We start from the raw sequence: 20,012 nt of genomic DNA on the forward strand, positions 1-20,012 counted from the left end.
TAACATTTGCACAGCCCGAGGTGTTTTCCATCTTTGAGTATCTGTTCCCCCTGGGCAGAGGCCAGAACATCTCAGGGTGGTGTTGGCCCTGTGTTTCTCTGTGGGCTCTCAGAATTTCACACCAGGCTGAGGTTCAGGCTGCAGGCTGGGGCTGGGCTCATGGCCATGGACTCTGAGCTGTCCTGCAGCACCCAAAATCTGGGTTGGGCTTCCTCCAAAACCCTGGGGGAAAAAAGGAGCCAAAAAGCCAAAGCCCTGCCAGGGTGAGGAGTTCCCAGGGGCAGGGCTGTGAACACACCCCAGGCTTTTAGGAATTGGTGTCTGTGCAAGGGACTGTTTGAGGGGGGTTTTGAACCCCAGGGGTCTCATGGAATGTGTAAATCCACAGTGCAATCCCACCATATTTAGTGGATAACACTCAGGACACATCTCCAAAAAATTGCTGTTCAGTTCTTTGTGTTGCATTGTGAATGTTCCTGGTGTTTCATCTATCTCAGGAATAAAAAACCCCGAGAAAAATACAAAGAAATCCTCCCAATATTCCTTTTTAAAACCCTTTTTTAATTCATGATTGTATTTGTCACTCATTGCACACACACCCTCCAAACCCCTGTGGCCAAATAAATCTTTCAAGAGTGAAGGACAATTTCTGTAGGTTCAGGAAGAGAACGTCAAGTGCTGATTTTGTTTATTTTAGAAGAATAAGTGTGGTCAGGAAGGTGCCAAATGTTTGACAATCACCTTTTATATCTGCCTTCCTCCTCCCAGTTGTGTTTCAGTTCTTTGTTTGTGTTTTTTGAAGCCTAATGATGCATTAGATAGTTTTGCACAGAGAGCTGAGGGAGGATCCCAGTCTGTTTTTATCAGTTCTAATTCTGTCAGCTGGGTATAAATGTGGTTTTTAAGGAGCCTGAATTCCAGTGGAAGAGCTCCTGGGATGTGTTCTGCTGGAGAATGTTGCTGGGCTGGGCACATTCCCACAGTTTTATTGATGAATTTGGTGTTTGGGACCACCAGGAATTGTTGAACTAGGAAGGGGTGAGATGGTTGTGAGAGCAGCTGGTGCTGAATTCTGGTGGGAGCCTTTCCATTCCTGTGCAGATCCTGCCTCTCCTGGACCCAGGCTGATCCTGGTGATCCTTCCCTGCTCCATTTCAGTCTCTGTGCCTTTGAGGTCCCTGCATCAATCCTGCTCTGCCCCTTGGGGTGCTGCAGGGAGAGTTCTGGTTGGAATGCATCCAGCTCACTGCTTCATCTGGGAGCAGGGGATGAAATGATGAGACCTTGGAACAAAAACAAGGGAACAATGGATCCTGGCATTGCTCAGGCATAAATTCCTGCCATTTCCTGCTGTCCCAAAGGTGTAGGATTGGGGTCATGGTTGATATTTATCTTCAATCTGCCTTGAAATCAGCCTGGCACCTCCTCCCCTGAAGCTGAAATGAACTTCTTCATGCTCAGGGCTTGGGAGGAATATCAACTAAAACCTCACAGCTCTGCTAGGAGCTTGTGAAATCGTCCAAATAAAAAATAAACCAGGAAAATTCAAGCAGAAAAATAGAGGAAGACACAAGAGCCTCAGAGTGATGGATCTCTGGAGGCTGGGGGATGTTGGGCTTGGCCACCTACTCTGGGGATTTTTCAGGCTGTCCCAGCATGGCTCTTCCCCTGCCCTGACCCTGTTCCAGTTTTCCCTGTTTCTCTGTGCTTTGTGGCACTCAAATGCTCCTTTTGTGGCCGTGCTGCCAAGGTTTCCTTCTTGCCCTATCATCTGTCCTAAAAAATGTGTTTAAAGCAGGAAATCCTAAGCCCCATTTCTCTTCCCCCTTGCTTCCACCTTCCCTCACCGTAGAGACTGAGCTGGGGAAAATGTTGGTTGTGTTCTCTGGCATTTTTACCTGTTTGCAGCATCCAGGCATTTCCTGAGGGCTCAGAAAGATTCTGCTTTTATTTTGTGAGTCCAACAGGAGGATGGAGCAGGTGATGGGCACTGCATTTGAAATCCTCCTCTGTTTGTTCCTTTGGCAGGTCCTCGAGCAGTATGAACGAGAAGGGTTTCATTTCCTAGCCAAAGTTTTTAATTCTTCACATTCCTTCTTGGAAGACTTGACAGGTCTGACTTTACTCCACCAGGAGACACAGGCTGCTGAGGTAAGCAAATCACATTTGCATGTTAATTAATCAATAGAATTAAGCAGTGGTATTTCATTTACAGAGTGATTGACACAGTGACTTAGGCATTCTCTTAAATTAATTGTAACTTTCTCTATCTGAGTCTTTAAATATTATCTTTAAAGAAAACAGGTGGCTGGGGTTATGTGCTGTGAGGAAATCAGTTGCAATTTTAGGTTAATTAAAATGTAATTATGCTGCTTGATGGATCACAATGTGGGGGGAAATGCTGTTTATACCTGCCCAGTGACAAAAAATGGAATTTGGGCAGAAATTGGGGAGTGTGTTTGACCTCATGGCCAGCAGCACTGCTGAGCACTCAACCCTCAGGTGTGCTCCATAAAAAAATCCATCAGGTGTCTCCTAATCTTGCATTTAACAGAGATTTGTGCTCCTCCCTCCCCCTGCCCACATCTCTGCCCTTGTGCATCCTCATTTCATCCTGGCCCAGGGCTTGTGCATTCCCTGCAGCCTGGGCAAGTGCTGCAGCTGTTCTTGCAGCTGGAAAGGGCTCCAAGGGCTTCTTAGTAAAGTTTGGGGTGGAGCATGCTGACTTGGCTCTCTGTTTCGTGTTTAACCTCTGAAAAATAATTCCAGCAGATGCTGGAAACAGCTGTGAAATGCCTCATGCATTCTGACATCAGCATGGGCATGCCTGGAAAACATTTCCAGGTATTTCTAGGTATATCTATCTCATATATACATATAAATATATAAAAATATATAAATATAAAAATATAAAAATATATACAAATATATAAATGTATAAATATATAAATGTATAAAATATAAATTTAATAAAATATACATATATTAAAATATATAAATATATTAAAATATAAATATATTTAAATATATAAATATATAAAAATATATTTATATATTAAAATATATAAATATATATTTATATTTACATCCTTTTTATATAGATAAATGTATGAAAGGGATCCAGGAAGGGAAAACAAGCACCCCTTAACACATGCCACTCATTAACAGCAAGAATAATTAAAGATTATTTTATTATTATATTATTACTACTACTACTACTATTATTATTATTATTATTATTATTATTATTATTATTATTATTATTATTATTATTATTATTATTATAAATTAAAGATTGCCAGGACTGACTTTCAGTGTCTGGGTTGCTAATGTAAAATGTAAGAACAATTCTAATTAGTGCTGTGTTCTTTTGTTACCTAACAATCCATAAATCCCTTTTGCAGCTTCACAATGGGGGTTTGGTAATGAGGTTTTAGATATTCTCTACAAAGTAATGCAGAGTCTGGTGGCAGTTTGAAGTTCAAAGTTTGGGGTTTTTTTTTTGCTTAAAACCCAGAATTTGTGTGCATTGCAAAATCCTGGGGTGTTTTAGTGAGGTTTGTGCAGTGAAATCACTGCTCAGAGGTGGAAAACCTGACATGCAAAGTATTTGCAGAGCTCCTGCTTTCACATTAGGGTGAGTGCAAGGATGGCAAGGGCTGACAAGCAGAATATTTTGGGGGTTCTGGAGCCCCCTGCTCTCTTTGGGTTAAAAACCAGTTCTTTGCTACGTTTTGCCACTGAAAAACTTTCCATTTTTGGCTCTGAAAAACAAAGGGGTTGCTTTGTGCTCCTCCACAAGTCTCCCAGGCCATCATCTGGGGCAATTCTTCAATTTTTTAGGTGCACAAGAGAGTGCTTTTAGTATCTTTTCTGCTGAATTACTCTCTTTTAATACCTTTTCTGCAGAATTTCTCTCCTTTAATATCATTTCTGCAGAATTACTCTCCTGTCTTGAGCTCCTTTTCCTCCTGTATGTTGAGCTCCTTTTTCTCACGCTGCAGCTGGGGATTGTGAGCTCTGCAAAATGAATTTTTTTGGGTTTCTGGCTGTTCTGGAGCTGCTCTTGGCAGAATGTTGCCTAAAATGGAGCTGGATTTGCTGAGCTTGGTGCTCCTTTGATTTGAGGTATTCTCAAGATGCAGCAAAAGCACTGAGAGGTTTCACCAGGTGGGGATGGCCTGGTTTGGGATGGGAATATTTCATTTTTCTGGTGAGAAATGATTTGCTTTTCACCACTCAGAGAGATTTTGGGGATTATTGGTGTGTTTGGAGACAATAAAAATGGCTTCTGGAAACTGCAGATTTTCCTTCCCTCCTGCCTGGTAAAATCTATCCAGAACTCTAATAAAGAAAATAGACTTGTAAAGTCAGATGTCATCCAACCTTCTGTTTACCCAGCAACATCATAATTTAGTTGTAATTCCATGGATAAATGCCAGATATTTCCCTGATAAACCTGCCTGTGACAGGGGATCCACTCAGTCCTGTGCTGGTTTTTACAAGGTTCTCTGTTAAATGTGCATTCACTCCGAGCATTTCCCTGAACATTTTGCCCAGAGTGTTTTCTTGTGGTCAGAAAAAGTGTTGTGCTGCTCTTATGTTTCACATTTTTCTAATGGTTTTTATTTTTAGTTCACCTAAATTTTTTGCTGCTTTCATGATGTGTGTGTAAAAATGCTTTAATGGGAATTTTTTTTCCTAAGTTTTGAGCTTTTCTAGAAGAGAATCTGGATAAGTTGTGCATGTTCTGCAGGGGATGGACTGTTAAACACAACATTTTTGGATATGTAGCCTGAATTTCCATCAAATCTCCCCCCACATCATTAGCACCAAGTGTGTTTGCCCAGATTTAAGGAACACAATTTGCAGTAAGAAATGAGAGACCTTTCACTGAGTGAGAATCTTTTTTTACTTAATTAAACCCCTGTTTAATTCCAATTCCAGGGCTGTGCTCTTGACCATAACATTTTAATACATTTAAATATGTTCAAAGTTTTAATACATTTAAAACTTAATTAACTTCAACATTTAATAAATGGTTTTAAAATATGTTTAACATTTTAATACATTTAAATGGGTTTAAAGCTGATACAAATTGCAGGATTTTTAGCCAACAGAACACCTATTTCTTAACTCATGAATGTTCTCTGTGACTTCTTTAGCATGACAATTAATAAATAATAACACCAGCAAGCTCTCCTGTCCTGTCCTGAGCTGACAGCACATTTCAGGCAGCTGCTCCTTCTCCATCTGCCTTTCATTGGGGTTCTCTGGAACATTCTGTTGGCTTTTTCCCCCAGCTGGACCTGGCTGTGCAGCTTGGGCTGGGAGGGCCAGGGGAGCAGTGGGAATTTCCCCTGTCAGCCCTCAGCCCTGTTTGCCCTGGATCTGTTCATCTCCTGGAAGCTCAGGATTTCTGTTCTCACATCACTCAGGCTCCTCTCTGCAAAGCTCAGCTGTTAAACTTGACCCTGCAGTCGGGTTTAATGGCTGGGCTTAAAATAGAGGCAGCCTGAGCATCCTTGGGCTGTTCATCAGGGCTGGAGGGTGAATTGGAGGCAGAAAAAAGAAACATTTCCAGGTCACAGCTTGGCTGGGCTGCTCAGGACTGCTCCAGATCAGAGCATCCCTGAACCCACCTGCTTTGCTCCCCACATGCTCCAGATTACCCTGCAAAGGCTTCATCTCTGCACATGTAAAGATGCTTTCCCTCTCAAATTCCTAATTCAATCTCAAGGTTTCTCCTCCTCATTCACACAAACCTTCTAATTCAAAGTTTTCTCCTCCTCATTCACATAAAATTTCTAATTTAAAGTTTTCTCCTCCTAATTCACACAATGTTTCTAATTCAATCTCAAGGTTTCTCCTCCTCATTCACACAAACTTTCTAATTCAAAGTTTTCTCATCCTCATTCACATAAAATTTCTAATTCAAAGTTTTCTCATCCTCATTCACACAAAATTTCTAATTTTTCTCCTCCCCATTCACAGCTTTGCTGATCTGCTGCACTCACTGCTCTCTGCAATCCCCTGTAATTCTCCTTTCTCTCTGCAATAAGACACAAGTGTAAATACACTTTTCTTACTTGGCATTCCAATTCCTGAATTACTTGGATGCTTTGCTGCCCTTCCTGCTTTCATCAGGATGAAATAAAATTGTAAAACACTCACTAGAAATAAAACTTTCACTTGGTTGTGCTGATTAAAAAACAGGAAGGGGTAGAAGGTGCAATCCAAGGGGGTGATAAAAGTCAGATCTGTAGCAGAGCTCCTGTGTGGGATGTGAATTTGAAGGTCAGGTGTGTGCCAGCAGGTCACTGTGTCTGTGCTATTTTTTATTTTTTCAGTAATTCTGCATTTCAAGTTTGTGTCTCTCACAAAAAGGGTGGCACCTGCAGTTTCTGGGACAAGTTCTTGTAGCCAGTGAATGAGGCCTGTTTGGCATTTCCAACTTTTCTGCATCCCAAACAATCCTAATGAATGAAAAAAAAGGGATTCATGCTGGTAAAACACTCAGAGGAAATAGAGACAACCCAATTTTATCATTTCTGTCCTTATCTGAGGTTTGTGCCTGAGCATTTTTCAGCCTTTTCTTGAGGAGCAAGGCTTAGCTGCAGAATGAGCAGCTGGCATTAAAAAGGAACTTTGTGCTTGTCCTGACTTGGAAGAAAATCCAGAATTTCCAGTGTGCTTTTCTATTAAAAATATCCTGCTTGTTTCTGGTTCTGCATTATATCATGCAGTGTGCTTGATGCTGAAACAATAACATGTGAAAAGCCAAAATAAAACCCAAAGCCAAACAGAAAAACCCAGCTACAGCAATATTGGAACAGCAAATTCTGGAGCTGGGCAGTGTGGCTCTGTCAGCCAAGTGTTATTCAGAATGTAATTTTAGTTGGGGTTAGGAAAACTTCCTAAAGAAATCATTGCCCAAAATTCATACTGGAGACTTCTCTGGGACTATGAGCTTTTTTGTTTTCCTTCACATTTTCAATCTGGTGCATTTCTGGAGAAATTAATTTTGACAGATTCAGGCCTGCCCTGGAATTTCTTTCTGAAGAGATTAAAAGATTAATTTGTTTTCTTGCTTTTTTTCTTTTTGAGTTTTCTCATGATGTCAATTGGTGTCATCATTTTCCTTCATTTATCCAGTAATGTTTCCTGGCTCTTTGAACAATATTTTTTCTTTCTGCTGGTGCCTTTTGCTGCTTTTGGAAGGGTTTAGAAGTAGCAGTGAAGTGATGCCTCTGTGTGCTACCAACACAGGAGCTCCTTGCCTTTCCCCTGATACCTTCACTGATAATTTCAATTATTCTCATTAATTGTATTCAAATGATCTTCCTGGGACTGACATCAGAGGGTGATGAGCACAAAAACTGCTGTTTCAGGAGGTGTCTGAATAAGTGTGTGCTTGTCCCTTCAGGGCAGGGAGGGGCTTGTGCAAACATTTATTTTTCTGGAGGGAAGGACAGTTGGTTGGTATCCAGTTAGCATTTTTGTGTGAAATGTCAAATATATGGGAAAAAAAAAACCACTGAAAGAAGTGGAATAATGGCATCTGGGTTAGCAACAGGTTTTGTTGGTTTGTATATTTATTTTTTTCATAGGGTTATTTTTGACGTCTCTTCATGAGGTCAGGCACAAATTAATTTACAATTAAAGGGTTTTTTTTTTTAACTGAATTGCTTTCTTAGTGTCAAAACATTGATGGAGTTTAGATCTCATGTAAAATGTCACTGTGATTATAACATGGAAAGTAATAGGAATAATAGGAATAAATCTGTTATCTATAATAATCTATGCCCATAATAATAATCTATAAAAAGAATAAATCTATTCTCTATAATAATCTCTAATAGGAATAAGTCGTTATCTAATAATCTCTAATAGGAATAAATCTATTCTCTATAATAACCTATGTTTATAATAATCTTTAATAGGAATAAATCTATTATCTATAATTATCTATAATAATCTCTAGTAGGAATAAATCTATTATCTATAATAATCTATGTCTATAATAATCTCTAATAGGAATAAATCTGTTATCTATAATAATCTAATCTAAATTAATAGTCTATAATAGGAATAAATCTATTATCTGTAATAATCTATGTAATAATAATAATCTTTGAAAGGAATAAATCTATTCTCCATAATAATCTATGTCTATAATAATCTATAATAGGAATAAATCTGTTATCTATAATAATCTATATCTAAATTAATAATCTGTAATAGGAATAAATCTATTCTCTATAATAATCTATGTCTATAATAATAATCTCTATTAAGAATAAATATATTCTCTATAATTATCTTTAATAGGAACAAATCTATTCTCTATAATAATCTATATCTATAATGATTTATAGTAGGAATACATCTGTTATCTGTAGAAATCAATGTCAATAAAAATAATCTATAATAGGAATAAATCTATTATCTATAATAATCTATATCTATAATGATCTATAATAGGAACAAATCTATTATCTATAATAATCTATAATACTCTATAATATGAATAAATCTATTATTGATAATAATCTATGTCTAAATTAATAATCTATAATAGGAATAAATCTGTTATCTATAATAATCTATGTCTATAATAATCTATAATAGGAATAAATCTGTTACCTATGATAATCTCTGTTTATAATAATAATCTATAATAGGAATAAATCTATTATATGTAATAATCTCTAATACTCTATAATAGGAATATATCTATTCTCTATAATATCTGTGTTGTAATAATCTATAATAGGAATAAATCTATTCTCTATAATAATCTGTGTCTATAATAATAATCTATAATAGGAATAAAGCTGTTAGCTATAATTAATCTATGTCTCTATAATAATCTATAATAGGGAATAAATCTTATTCTCTATAATAGGAATAAATCTATTCTCTTATAATCTGTCTATAATGTCTAGAATAGGAATAAATCTATTCTTATAATCTGTGTCTAATATCTACAGTAGGAATAAATCTATTCTCTATGATAATCTGTGTCTATAATGATCTACAGTAGGAATAAATCTATTCTCTTACATCTGTGTCTATAATAATCTACATAGGAATAAATCTATCTCTATGAATCTTGTCTATAATATCTACAATTAGGGAATAAATCTATTCTCTATAATAATCTATGTCTATAATAATCTCTATTAAGAATAAATATATCTATAATTATCTTAATAGGAACAAATCTATCTCTATAATAATCTATATCTATAATGATTATAGTAGGAATACATCTGTTATCTGTAGAAATCAATGTCTATAAAATAATCTATAATAGGAATAAATCGATTTCTATAATAATCTATATCATAATGATCTATAATGGAACAAATCTATATCTATAATAATCTATAATACTCTATAATATGAATAAATCTATTTTGATAATAATCTATGTCTAAATTAATATCTAAATAGGAATAAATCTGTTATCTATAATAATCTATGTCTATAATATCTAATAGGAATAAATCTGTACTATGATAACTCTGTTTATAATAATCTATAATAGGAATAAATCTATATGTAATAATCTCTAAACTCTATATAGGAATAATATCTATTCTCTATATAATCTGTGTCTGTAATAATCTAAATAGGAATAAATCTATTCTCTATATAATCTGTGTCTATAATAATCTATAAGGAATACTGACTATAATAATCTAGTCTCTATGATAATCTATATAGGAATAATCTATCTCATAATAGGAATAAATCTATTCTCTATATAATCTAGTGTCTATAATGATCTACAATAGGAATAAATCTATTCTCTATGATAATCTGTGTCTATAATGATCTACAGTAGGAATAAAATCTATTCTCTATAATAATCTGTGTCTATAATGATCTACAGTAGGAATAAATCTATTCTCTATATAATCTGTGTCTATAATGATCTACAATAGGAATAAATCTATTCTCTATAATAATCTGTGTCTATAATGATCTACATAGGAATAAATCTATTCTCTATGATAATCTGTGTCTATAATGACTACAGTAGGAATAAATCTATTCTCTATAATAATCTGTGTCTATAATACTACAATAGAATAAATCTATTCTCTATAATTGTGTCTAATGATCTACAGTAGGATAACTATTCTCTATGATGATCTGTGTCTATAATGATCTACAATAGGAATAAATCTATTCTCTATGATAATCTGTGTCTATAATGATCTACAATAGGAATAAATCTATTCTCTATGATAATCTGTGTCTATAATGATCTACAATAGGAATAAATCTATTCTCTATGATAATCTGTGTCTATAATAACCTACAATAGGGATAAATCTATTTTCATGTGGGGGAAGAGGCTTTGCAAGGAGACCCTGGCCAGGCCTGGAGCAGCATGGATGTGCACTGTGTTCCTCAGGAAGCTGCTGCAGGCAATGATTGCTGGCTGCTTTTCCTCCCTGGGGGCAGTATTGATCACTGGGGTGATCAATATCAGCCCTTCTCTGCCAGGGGGGCTCTGGGCTTTTTGGGTTTCCTCTTTCAATAAGAGTCCAGCTCCACTGCAGTTGCAGAGGTGCCCTGCTCTTCTCCATGCCTCATTTTCACTGCCCTGCTTAGGTCAGCACCTCAACAAGGAGTGTTGGGGCTGATGAAGGGATGTTCTGATTTGTGCTCTGGTGGGAAATGATGTTAAATTGTACTTTGTTGAAGATTTGAGAGTAATTTTAGCTAATGATGAACAGCACACCAAAATTTTGAAGGGAACTGCTAGACTGAAGCTGTAAAATCTTTATTTTGGGGAAGCAGTTCTCTTCCCCAAAATAAAGTAGAAAGAGTTTCAAATTCTGCTGGCTCTTCTTCCTTTGAAGAAGGAATCTCCAGTAAAGGAGAAGTAATGAAATTCAGGGATTAAATCCCTTCCATTGCAATTTACTTTGCCACAAAGAAGAATGGATAGGCTGTTCAAGATGCTTTCTGTTATTCTCATGTGAAGAATAAGAAATTACACAACACAGACAAACATTAGAAAGAAAGAAATTACATTACAGACAAACCCACTGATGAGCTTAATTCTAATTAAGACCACAAATTCTACAATGTGCTTCTCAGTCCAAGAGTATATGAGTGCTTGTGCAAATAAAATCAGATTTTAAAGAATTGGAAGTTTTGCTGCTGGCCAAATCAGTGCCAGATTTCAGTCAACACCCATTGGTGCAGCCTTGCCCAGGGGTGCTGTGAAGGTCTTGGGGCAGGGCTGCCTCAGCACCCCCTCAAGTGTTAATTAAGTCACTTCATTAGGGATCAGTGTGCTCTGGTCACCCTGGAGCCTGTGAAACGTTGTCCACCAGATTATTTCCATTGTTAACCGGGTTTGCCTGCTCCTGAAAATCCAGAATTCCTCTGGAACCACCTCCTGGCTTTCTCTGAGGGCATTTCTGCCAGGGTGAGCCCCTGCAGGCAATGCTCACATGCCCCAAGTGCAGCCTTGGTGCTCAGCCACCAGCTGAGTCTCACCCCAAACCCCTCTGCACCAGCAGCAACAGCTTCTTTTCAACTCTGGGACCAATTTCCCTGTGAATAATGGTGGAATATAGGCAATATGTAGGAATATAGGAAATGGTAACAGCTGAAATGTGAAGAGCTGCTGGAAAATCCTGTGGCTTCAGCCCAGCCTCCCTTCAATGCCAGCAGTTGCTAAGTCACAGAGGAAATCAAGCACCACCAATTTTAAGAGCAGAACATCAATTTTAAGACATGCCCCTAGGTGGAAATCTCATATGGAAAACTTGTTTGTGAGCAACTCCTCAGCTTAAATTTTCACCATGGCTCAGGGTTTCTTCCTTGGTGAACCACGAAATATTTTTACCAGAGTGAGTGTTTAAAGATTTGCATCCATGTTGCTACTGAGTTTTGGTTGATTTTATTACTAATTTATAAAACAGGCAGATTTGAGAGCCTTTTAAAATGAATATTAACCCTGAGCTCTCTTTCTGTTTGAATATTTTCCTGGTGTTTGCCCTTTAATGAACATCTCTGCAAAGTGCTGGTGTTTCCTTTCCCTCACTGCAGCTCAGCTTCTCCTGAAGTTTCCTTTTTCCAGCACTTTTTTGGAGCACATTAAAAACCTGGCTCCCAGCTGGAATCTGCCATGCAGAATTGTTGTTTTTATGGAATTGGCTGGAGTCCTGGAGAAACCACCTGATATCTTCAGAGTGATCAAAATTAATGACCAAGTCTGGAGTTAAACCCAGCTTTGATTCCAAGATGAGCCACTTTGTGCTTGAGAAGAGAAGGACTGGTTCTCTCTTATCTCTTCAGTGATCATTTCTCCTTAGCAGTGACTTCTCTTAGTTGATTTAAGGTCAAATTAGTTGGAAAGTAAAAATCTTGGAAATGGTAAATTAAAGTTGTGCCTGACCTCATGAAGAGGCATCAAAAAAGTCTGCATTGTTATAAATGTAATAAAAATTAGCCAAGAGAAAAGTATCTCACTTTTAAGCTTGGAGATCATAACATTAAAAAAATAAAAGTTTTAGGATGAGTTTCTGTTTTGTTGCTCTCTCAACCTTTAAAAAGCCCACTCTAGGTGTTAAATAATGTGCTTTAAATGAGTGCTGAGTTATTGCATTTTGTAGTGTTGAGTCTGGGAGACCAAAGCTTTCCCTCCGTGTGATGTTTCACAAAGCTAAAGCTGCTTGTGGGTTACTGAGTTTGTTATTTTCACATACAGCAAAACTTTTTGTTATCCTACAGGTGTGGTGATGGTTTTTAGTCATTTCGTTGTTACACAGCAACCCTGAAATAATTCTCTTTTACTGGAGCAATAGGAGTGGTTTTGGTAAATAGAAAATGCTAGACCTGCAAATCTAACAAGAGAACTTTGAAAGAGTTGGGCTGAGCTGCAAGCCCTGCTAGGAAGGAAATGGATGGCTAAAATGTGATCAGGATCAGCTCCCAGGGGTGATGTGCAGTCTGTGTGTGGCAGCTCTGCTGCCATCTCTGCATGTGCAGGTGGTGTCTGATTGCTGAAGTGTCACATGCTGCAAAATGCCCATTTAATGGCACAGGAGGGGAATTGACTCCATTGCAGGTAAAACACAAAAATAAATGGAATAAAACTGGTCTAGTTGGAATGACCTGAAAGCTGTGAGATTGTGGAAAGAAATTTGGAGAAAAACCTCTAAGTGTGCAAGGACACCAGTACTCTGTCATCTGGAAATGAGAGTTCTGTTGAAGTACTTGTTCTGTACAAAATAAACTCCTGTTGTAAAGAACTTGTAAAGAACTGACCCCAGCCCACCAGAAAATGAATTGAATCCCCTGCAAGTCAAGTGTGAAATCCAGTAGGTTTGTCAACAAATACAAAAAAATCCATGGTTAGGAAATAGGTACAAACTGTGATTGAGGTGGGGATAGCTGCTCAGAGGTTTGTTTATTGTTGGGAGCTAAAGGAAGTCAGTCACAGAAATAGAGAAGGGAGGCACAAGTAAACCTGTAAAGAATTAAGCAACCACTTCCCAGCCTCTCAGGGGGATAAGGGTTAAGAGATACAGTTTTAAAAGTCTTTATGTTGTTGAAAAGTTTATTTGTCTAATGTCTGCTGAGAGGGCGTGCCAACAACAGCAAAGCCAGTGCAAGTCAGAAGGAGAAAACTCCTACTGGAAGAGAATAGGAAGGCACAACAAAGCAGTTCAGAAATACCACAGTGCAGCAGCTGGTTCTGCTAATGCTTCTTGGTTATTTAAAAAAAATAAATAATCATCTCATTCCCTTTGTCTTCTGCCTGTGAGTAGCTGCAGTGTGTGAAGCTTGCTGGCCCATGACTCACTCTCCCACTGATGCTATTGCTGTGAATAGCCCTTGTGGAAACATGGAAACATGCAGTTTGTGTCTTAGCTGGCAGTGCAGGAGGCTGTTCTCCCTGCCTGGGTGAGGGATTGGTGGGTGCTGGTCTCTGCCTTTGCCACACGTGGTGTCTGTAAAACCCTGCTGGTGCTGTGCCTGGCATCGCTGTGCCTGGCATCGCTGTGACTCGGGCACTGAAACTCAGGGCATCCCTCCCTGCATGGGCAACGGGCTCAGATCTGAGAAATTCTGGTACCCTGGCTCCTTTTCAGGGCCTGGCAGTCGTGGAATTGAGGCTGGACTTTAATTCTTACTACATCTGAAAAGGGTGACGGGCAGAGAAGATGCAAATGCAAACTCAGATCTTATTTCCAGCCCCTAAAAGAAACTTCTTTGCATTTGATATTTCTGCTTTCTGGATTTAATCTACGTTTTAGTATTCAAATCAAACTGTTGAATGCATTTAGCATGCAATTTAATATGGTTTAATTTGGAGATCTAGGCCTGCAGATTATGTTTGGATTGCTGAACAAAGTAAAATCTTGATTGTAGCCAAACATGTTGATAAGGTTCAAGGAGCTAAATGGGACTTTTCTTTTTATGGGGTGGAAATGAGAGATGGGAGATTGGGGAAAAGGAAGTAATGCTGTTAAATAGCATTTTAGTTAAGTTGAGGCACGAAGGTCACAGAGTTTTCTGTTATATAGCATTTTAGTTAAATAGCATTTTAGTTAAATAGCATTTTAGTTAGGTTGAGGCATGAAGGTCACAGAGTTTTCTGCTAAGTGGGGTTAAATTCCAGCCAGGTTGGTGAGTGGTGACATCCCTTTAGGTAATAGCAGCTGGAGGATGCTGCAGGAGTTTTCAGGACAATACTAGGAAAAAAGTCAGTGGATTTGGGAAATTGCTAGGATTAAGTCAGTTATGAAATAGAAGAATGCTGTTTTCATTAAGAAATCTCTAAATTGAAGAATGAATGCTTTGATCACTGTGTCCTCTGCAGTTGAAGGTGAATGATATTCCCAGTTCTAGCAGGAAGGCTGCAATCCTTCCTTCTGGTGAGATTTTTTTTTTCATTCTTCAGTTGAAAAGCCAAGAAAAGGAGCTTGTGGCAGAGCAAACTGCCTATAGAATAGCCTGGCTGTTTGGGATGTTATTTGAATGGGAGGGGATGAGGTAATGGAGCACAGCAATCTTTGACTCCAGCACCAACATCTCCTCTGTGGGAGCTCAGCCCATCCCTCCTGATGTCCAGAGCTACCCAGAGAACCCCTGGGGGGCTCGGGAGCCTTGGAATGTTGCCAGAAGCACTTGGTGGATGGATTTTGATCCATCAGGGATGTGCCACCGATGTGTGAGGAGATGGAACCTGTAGGAATCACTCGGGTGTGAATGGTGAAGGGAAGACACAATTATAGGGTAAATCCCAGATTTTGGGGTTTGGTACAGGGGGGTTGTGGAGACAAGATGGAGGAATCAGGGCATGTCACAGGGCTCTTCTTTCTTCTTCTTGTCTTCCATCTGCTGTTGAGGTGTTGGCACGTGGGGATTGGTCTGGGGTGAGGGTGTACCTGGTGACGAGGGTGACAGGTATTGGGGATAAAAGGTAAATCTGATATTGGTAGTTTTTGTTATAAAAGATGTGCCCGCCTTGGGGGTGGCCAGAGTGCCTTTGGCTGCCCTGCTGGTCAGATCCAGGTCGGGCAGAGAAGGGACTTTGTAGATAAGAAACAATAAACAATTCTGAAGGACCAAAAAACCCAGAGTCCAGACTCATCTTTTGAGGCCCAGGGTGCCAGAACCATCCTAAGCGTGGGTGGGAGCAGAGACGGACAGCACAACCCCAAACTCCACAGGCCTGATCTTTCTTGGACTTCTTTTAAAATTTGGGAGGAAGGGGGGGCTCTGATTAGCATATCTGTTTCAGGAAGAGTATCAAGGGTTCTCTAATTTCATATTTAAATCTGGGAACTGATTAATACTGGAGGCATGCAGGGAGCTATAACATGAAGGCTGCTGTTACTATAGTGAGCTGCTATTGCAGACATCACAAGACTTGTTATACAAGGAAACATGATTGCTCTGGATTAAAGGAGTTGCCAAAGGCTTGAAGGATTTATTGGTGCTGCTGCTTGGAGTTATAAATAACTTCATTATTTTGTTGCAAACACTGAGATCTAGAGTTAACGAAGCGCAGCAAATGCTGCTGAAATGAATCAGCAGGTTTGACAGCTTTGAGCTGACCCTGAGCCCCTGATGAGTTTTGGGGGAGCATTCTTTAGGCCTCCAGATCACTGGAAAATGCAGAGAGAGGAATAAATGGAAATGGAGCTTGATGGGTGCAGTGAGGTGCAGCAGAGTTGGTGTGATCAGGTTCATATTTCAGAAATGACCTGTAGCTCCTGAGCTGCTGGGGAGGGCTGGATCCCTGGATCAGACTTTCTGGGAGCAGGGCTGGGGGACAGCAGTGGCCATGGGGGTGTGGGCAGGGCAAGGGGAAGTGGGGAATGGTGGCTTTAGACACAAAGGACTGGAATTGGCTTTTCTCCCTGCAAACCTTGCTCAGGGGTGGTGTAATTAGAGGGGAAGTGCAGGTGGAAGCAGCTCTGCAGTGTGCTGGGCTGCTGCAAGAGCTCTTTTCTGTGTGAGCTAGGAGTTGAGTGCATCTCACAGCCCCTGCACCATTCCATTAATCTCAGCTGGATGGAACTGGCAGCACTTTGACATTGCTTCCCTAACCCAGTGCTGGGAGATCCAGAAATGCTTTCTAGACAGCTGCATTCCATTCCTTTCTGTGCAGCCTGCAGCACAGCAGAGATGTTCCAAAAGGATTATTGCTTTAACAGATGATTAATTGCAAATTATTTATTGCTTTCTTCAGATGAGCTCAGCAGTCCTCATTTGCTCTTGATAGCAGGGTGCAGAGTTAGTGCTGTGGGAATTAATGTGAGTCTGAGTGAGAAATGAGCCCTAATCAATGATGAAAGGATTTCCAGTTTTGAAATAAGTCTTACAACATTAATCCCTTACAAGCAGTGCTATAAAGAGAAAATATGTGATGGCAGGGATTGTTCTGGAGCTCCCTTTGACTCTCCCCTCTGTGGTGACTCAGGAACTGAGTGATGTAAAAATCTGACTGAGTCCCTTTTGCCTCTGAGGGACAGCCCTGGGGGAAATGCAGTGTGAGACTGGGTTTCAGTAAATTGGATTACTTCTTTAACTTTGAATTTGGGACAAAACTACATCAAAAGCTGGAACAGCTTCCTCATCTACCTGTTCCGTGGCTGAGTGGGGTTTTTTTTTTCACTTCAGATGGTGTCTGATTACTAAATTAAGCTCTCAGCATCAATAAATCATTTCCCAGCAGAGCAAAACCTGTAATTTTTCATACCTGTTGCCTTTTGTACCTTTTGAAACATCTCTCTGGGGGCTGTGGAGCAGCTCCCAGGGCAGGTTCAGCAGACAGAGAGCACAAAGGAATCCAGGTGCACCTTGTGCTCTGCTGGGGTGACAAGCTGGACACATTCCAGGGGAACTGCAGGGGCTGGGGGAGCTCTGGGAGCACGCTGGGGTTGTGGGCTTTGCAGAGAGAGGAGCCCAGTGAAAAACCAAGTGAGGGCTTTTGCAGCAGTCCCACGGCCCATGTGGGACTCACAGGGCACTGCTGTTCCCAGGAAACAGCTGGGGAAGCACAGAGAGCATCCCTGGTCCTGCAGAGATCATTCCTGAACCTGAAGAGATCATTCCTGGTCCTACAGGGATCATTCCTGGTCCTTCACACATCATCCCTGATCCTGCAGAGATCATTCCTGGTCTGCAGAGATCATTCCTGGTCCTGCAGGGATCATTCCTGGACCTGCAGGGATCATTCCTGGTCCTGCAGGGATCATTCCTGGACCTGCAGAGATCATTCCTGGTCCTGCAGGGATCATCCCTGGTCCTACAGGGATGGTCCCTGGTCCTGCAGAGATCATTCCTGATCCTGCAGGGATCATCCCTGGTCCTACAGGGATCATTCCTGGTCCTTCACACATCATTCCTGACCCTGCAGAGATCATCCCAGATCCTGCAGGGATCATCCCTGGTCCTACAGGGATCATCCCTGTTCCTGCAGGGATCATTCCTGGTCCTACAGGGATCATTCCTGGTCCTTCACACATCATCCCTGGTCCTACAGGGATCATCCCTGGTCCTGCAGGGATCATTCCTGGTCCTTCACACATCATTCCTGATCCTGCAGGGATCATCCCTGGTCCTGCAAGGATCATTCCTGGTCCTGCAGAGATCATTCCTGGACCTGCAGGGATCATTCCTGGTCCTGCAGGGATCATCCCTGGTCCTGCAGGGATCAATCCTGGACCTGCAGAGATCATCCCTGGTCCTTCACACATCATCCCTGGTCCTTCACACATCATCCCTGGTCCTACAGGGATGGTCCCTGGTCCTGCAGGGATCATTCCTGATCCTGCAGAGATCATTCCTGGTCCTTCACACATCATTCCTGACCCTGCAGAGATCATCCCAGTCCTGCAGGGATCATCCCTGGTCCTACAGGGATCATCCCTGGTCCTACAGGGATCATTCCTGTTCCTGCAGGGATCATTCCTGGTTGTACAGGGATCATCCCTGATCCTGCAGGGATCATTCCTGCTCCTCCACACATCATCCCTGTTCCTGCAGGAGCGCAGCTCAGACCCCAGGCAGAGCTGGGCTGTGTTTCCCCCGCTGTGGAGGTGAGGCAGAGGCAGCTGTGTGGAAGGTGGCCTGGTGGAAGTGTTGCCTTGCCCTGCCCAGGTGGCTCTGGGATGGTTCAATTCAGGGCTTCTCACTCGGTGCTGTGAGGGGCACCACAGAGTCAACACCTTCACATGCAAACACCTCTTTGTTCTGGATGTCAAGGAGTTGGAGGGCAGAAGGGAGGAAAGGCAATAATCTCTAGCCCAGAATTTAAATCAGTGGCAATTAGAAGAAGTCTGTCAGTCCACAGATCCCAGCAGCTGGGATTGCTCCAGCCCTGCCAGCCCTCAGCTCATTTTTCTCTCTGTCTCCCACCCAAAGGTATTTTTGAAGCTGAATGGAGGCAGTTCTCATTCTTTATTGTGCTGCTCTTGCCACGGTCACAGATGTTCCTGCTGTGCCAGCCACTGCTGTTATTTTTGCTCTAAAGTGCTTTCCTGGTTTCCCTTTTGCTGGGACAATCTTGCCATTGTTGCTGGGAGCTGGAACTATTTCATTCATGGGCCACAAATGTTTTCTGTTAAGCATGGAAAACCTCCCATCCTCCTATTGTGCTCTCCCAGCTTACCATGGAGTGCCCCAGCCCCATCCAACAGAGTTTGGGTCAATCCTTCCTCCCTTCCTGTTATTTTTAACATTTTCTCAGTTTTGCTTGAGTTACCCAAGATCTATCATTGCTGTGAAGCCAGTGATGAAATTCTCCTGTCTCACTCACTCACTCCAGCCCCATCTTCTGCTCCTTTTGGATTTCCCAACACTTCTGCTCCCTCTGCGCTCCATCATTTATTTGTATTTATTTATTTATTTTCACACCTGCTTGCACTGGCTTTGAGTGTCACCTTTGCATCCTCCAGATATTGGATTTCAAATAAAAATATTCATCTTCTCATCTGCCAGATTTATTTCAGGTTATTTCATTAAACTCTCTGGATCAACACTTGCAGCTTCCTGTTGTTTTTGCATTCTTTTGTTCTCATGCTGTTTGTAAGCTGATAATGCTTCTAAACAATTCACTTCTCAGTAATGGACTTGTGTTTTTAGCAGAATGTTCTAAAAAATGCTGCTCATTACTGGCCCTTTCTTGCACTTTTCCTGAGCCTTGTCGTGTTAAAAAAACAAACCAACATAATTTTTCTTCAGTCTTTTTGCTCTTTCACAATAATCTGGTTGAGTAATGCAGCATTTATTCAATTTATGCTTGCAAACACTTCCATTTCAAACAGCTACTGGACAAATGAATGACACCAGTAATACTGTGGTGCTGTTAACTGCTTTATACTTCATTTTTATACCTTTTTTGTTTGTTTGTTTGCATTTAAATATTCAAATTTCTTCTGTACAAAGACTGGATTTAAGGTTAGGCTCAGGTGCTGTGTTTTATCCTGTTGGTGACTGCCTTGCCCAGCATTTATTCTGTG

General features: G+C 40.5%; 1 protein-coding gene across 4 annotated transcripts in view; it reads left to right on the top strand.

Moving 5' to 3' along the window:
- Positions 1–20,012, top strand: part of ATG7 (autophagy related 7) — a 109,296-nt gene that overhangs the window by 39,040 nt on the left and 50,244 nt on the right. For all 4 annotated transcript variants that reach the window (XM_050979213.1, XM_050979212.1, XM_018914937.3 and 1 more), the window contains exon 18: positions 2,029–2,151. In XM_050979213.1, the coding sequence (XP_050835170.1) occupies positions 2,029–2,151 (123 nt within the window). The remainder of the gene's footprint in view (positions 1–2,028; positions 2,152–20,012) is intronic.

This window comes from Serinus canaria, chromosome 12, assembly GCF_022539315.1.
Source record: "Serinus canaria isolate serCan28SL12 chromosome 12, serCan2020, whole genome shotgun sequence".
NCBI classification, from domain to species: Eukaryota; Metazoa; Chordata; class Aves; order Passeriformes; family Fringillidae; genus Serinus; species Serinus canaria.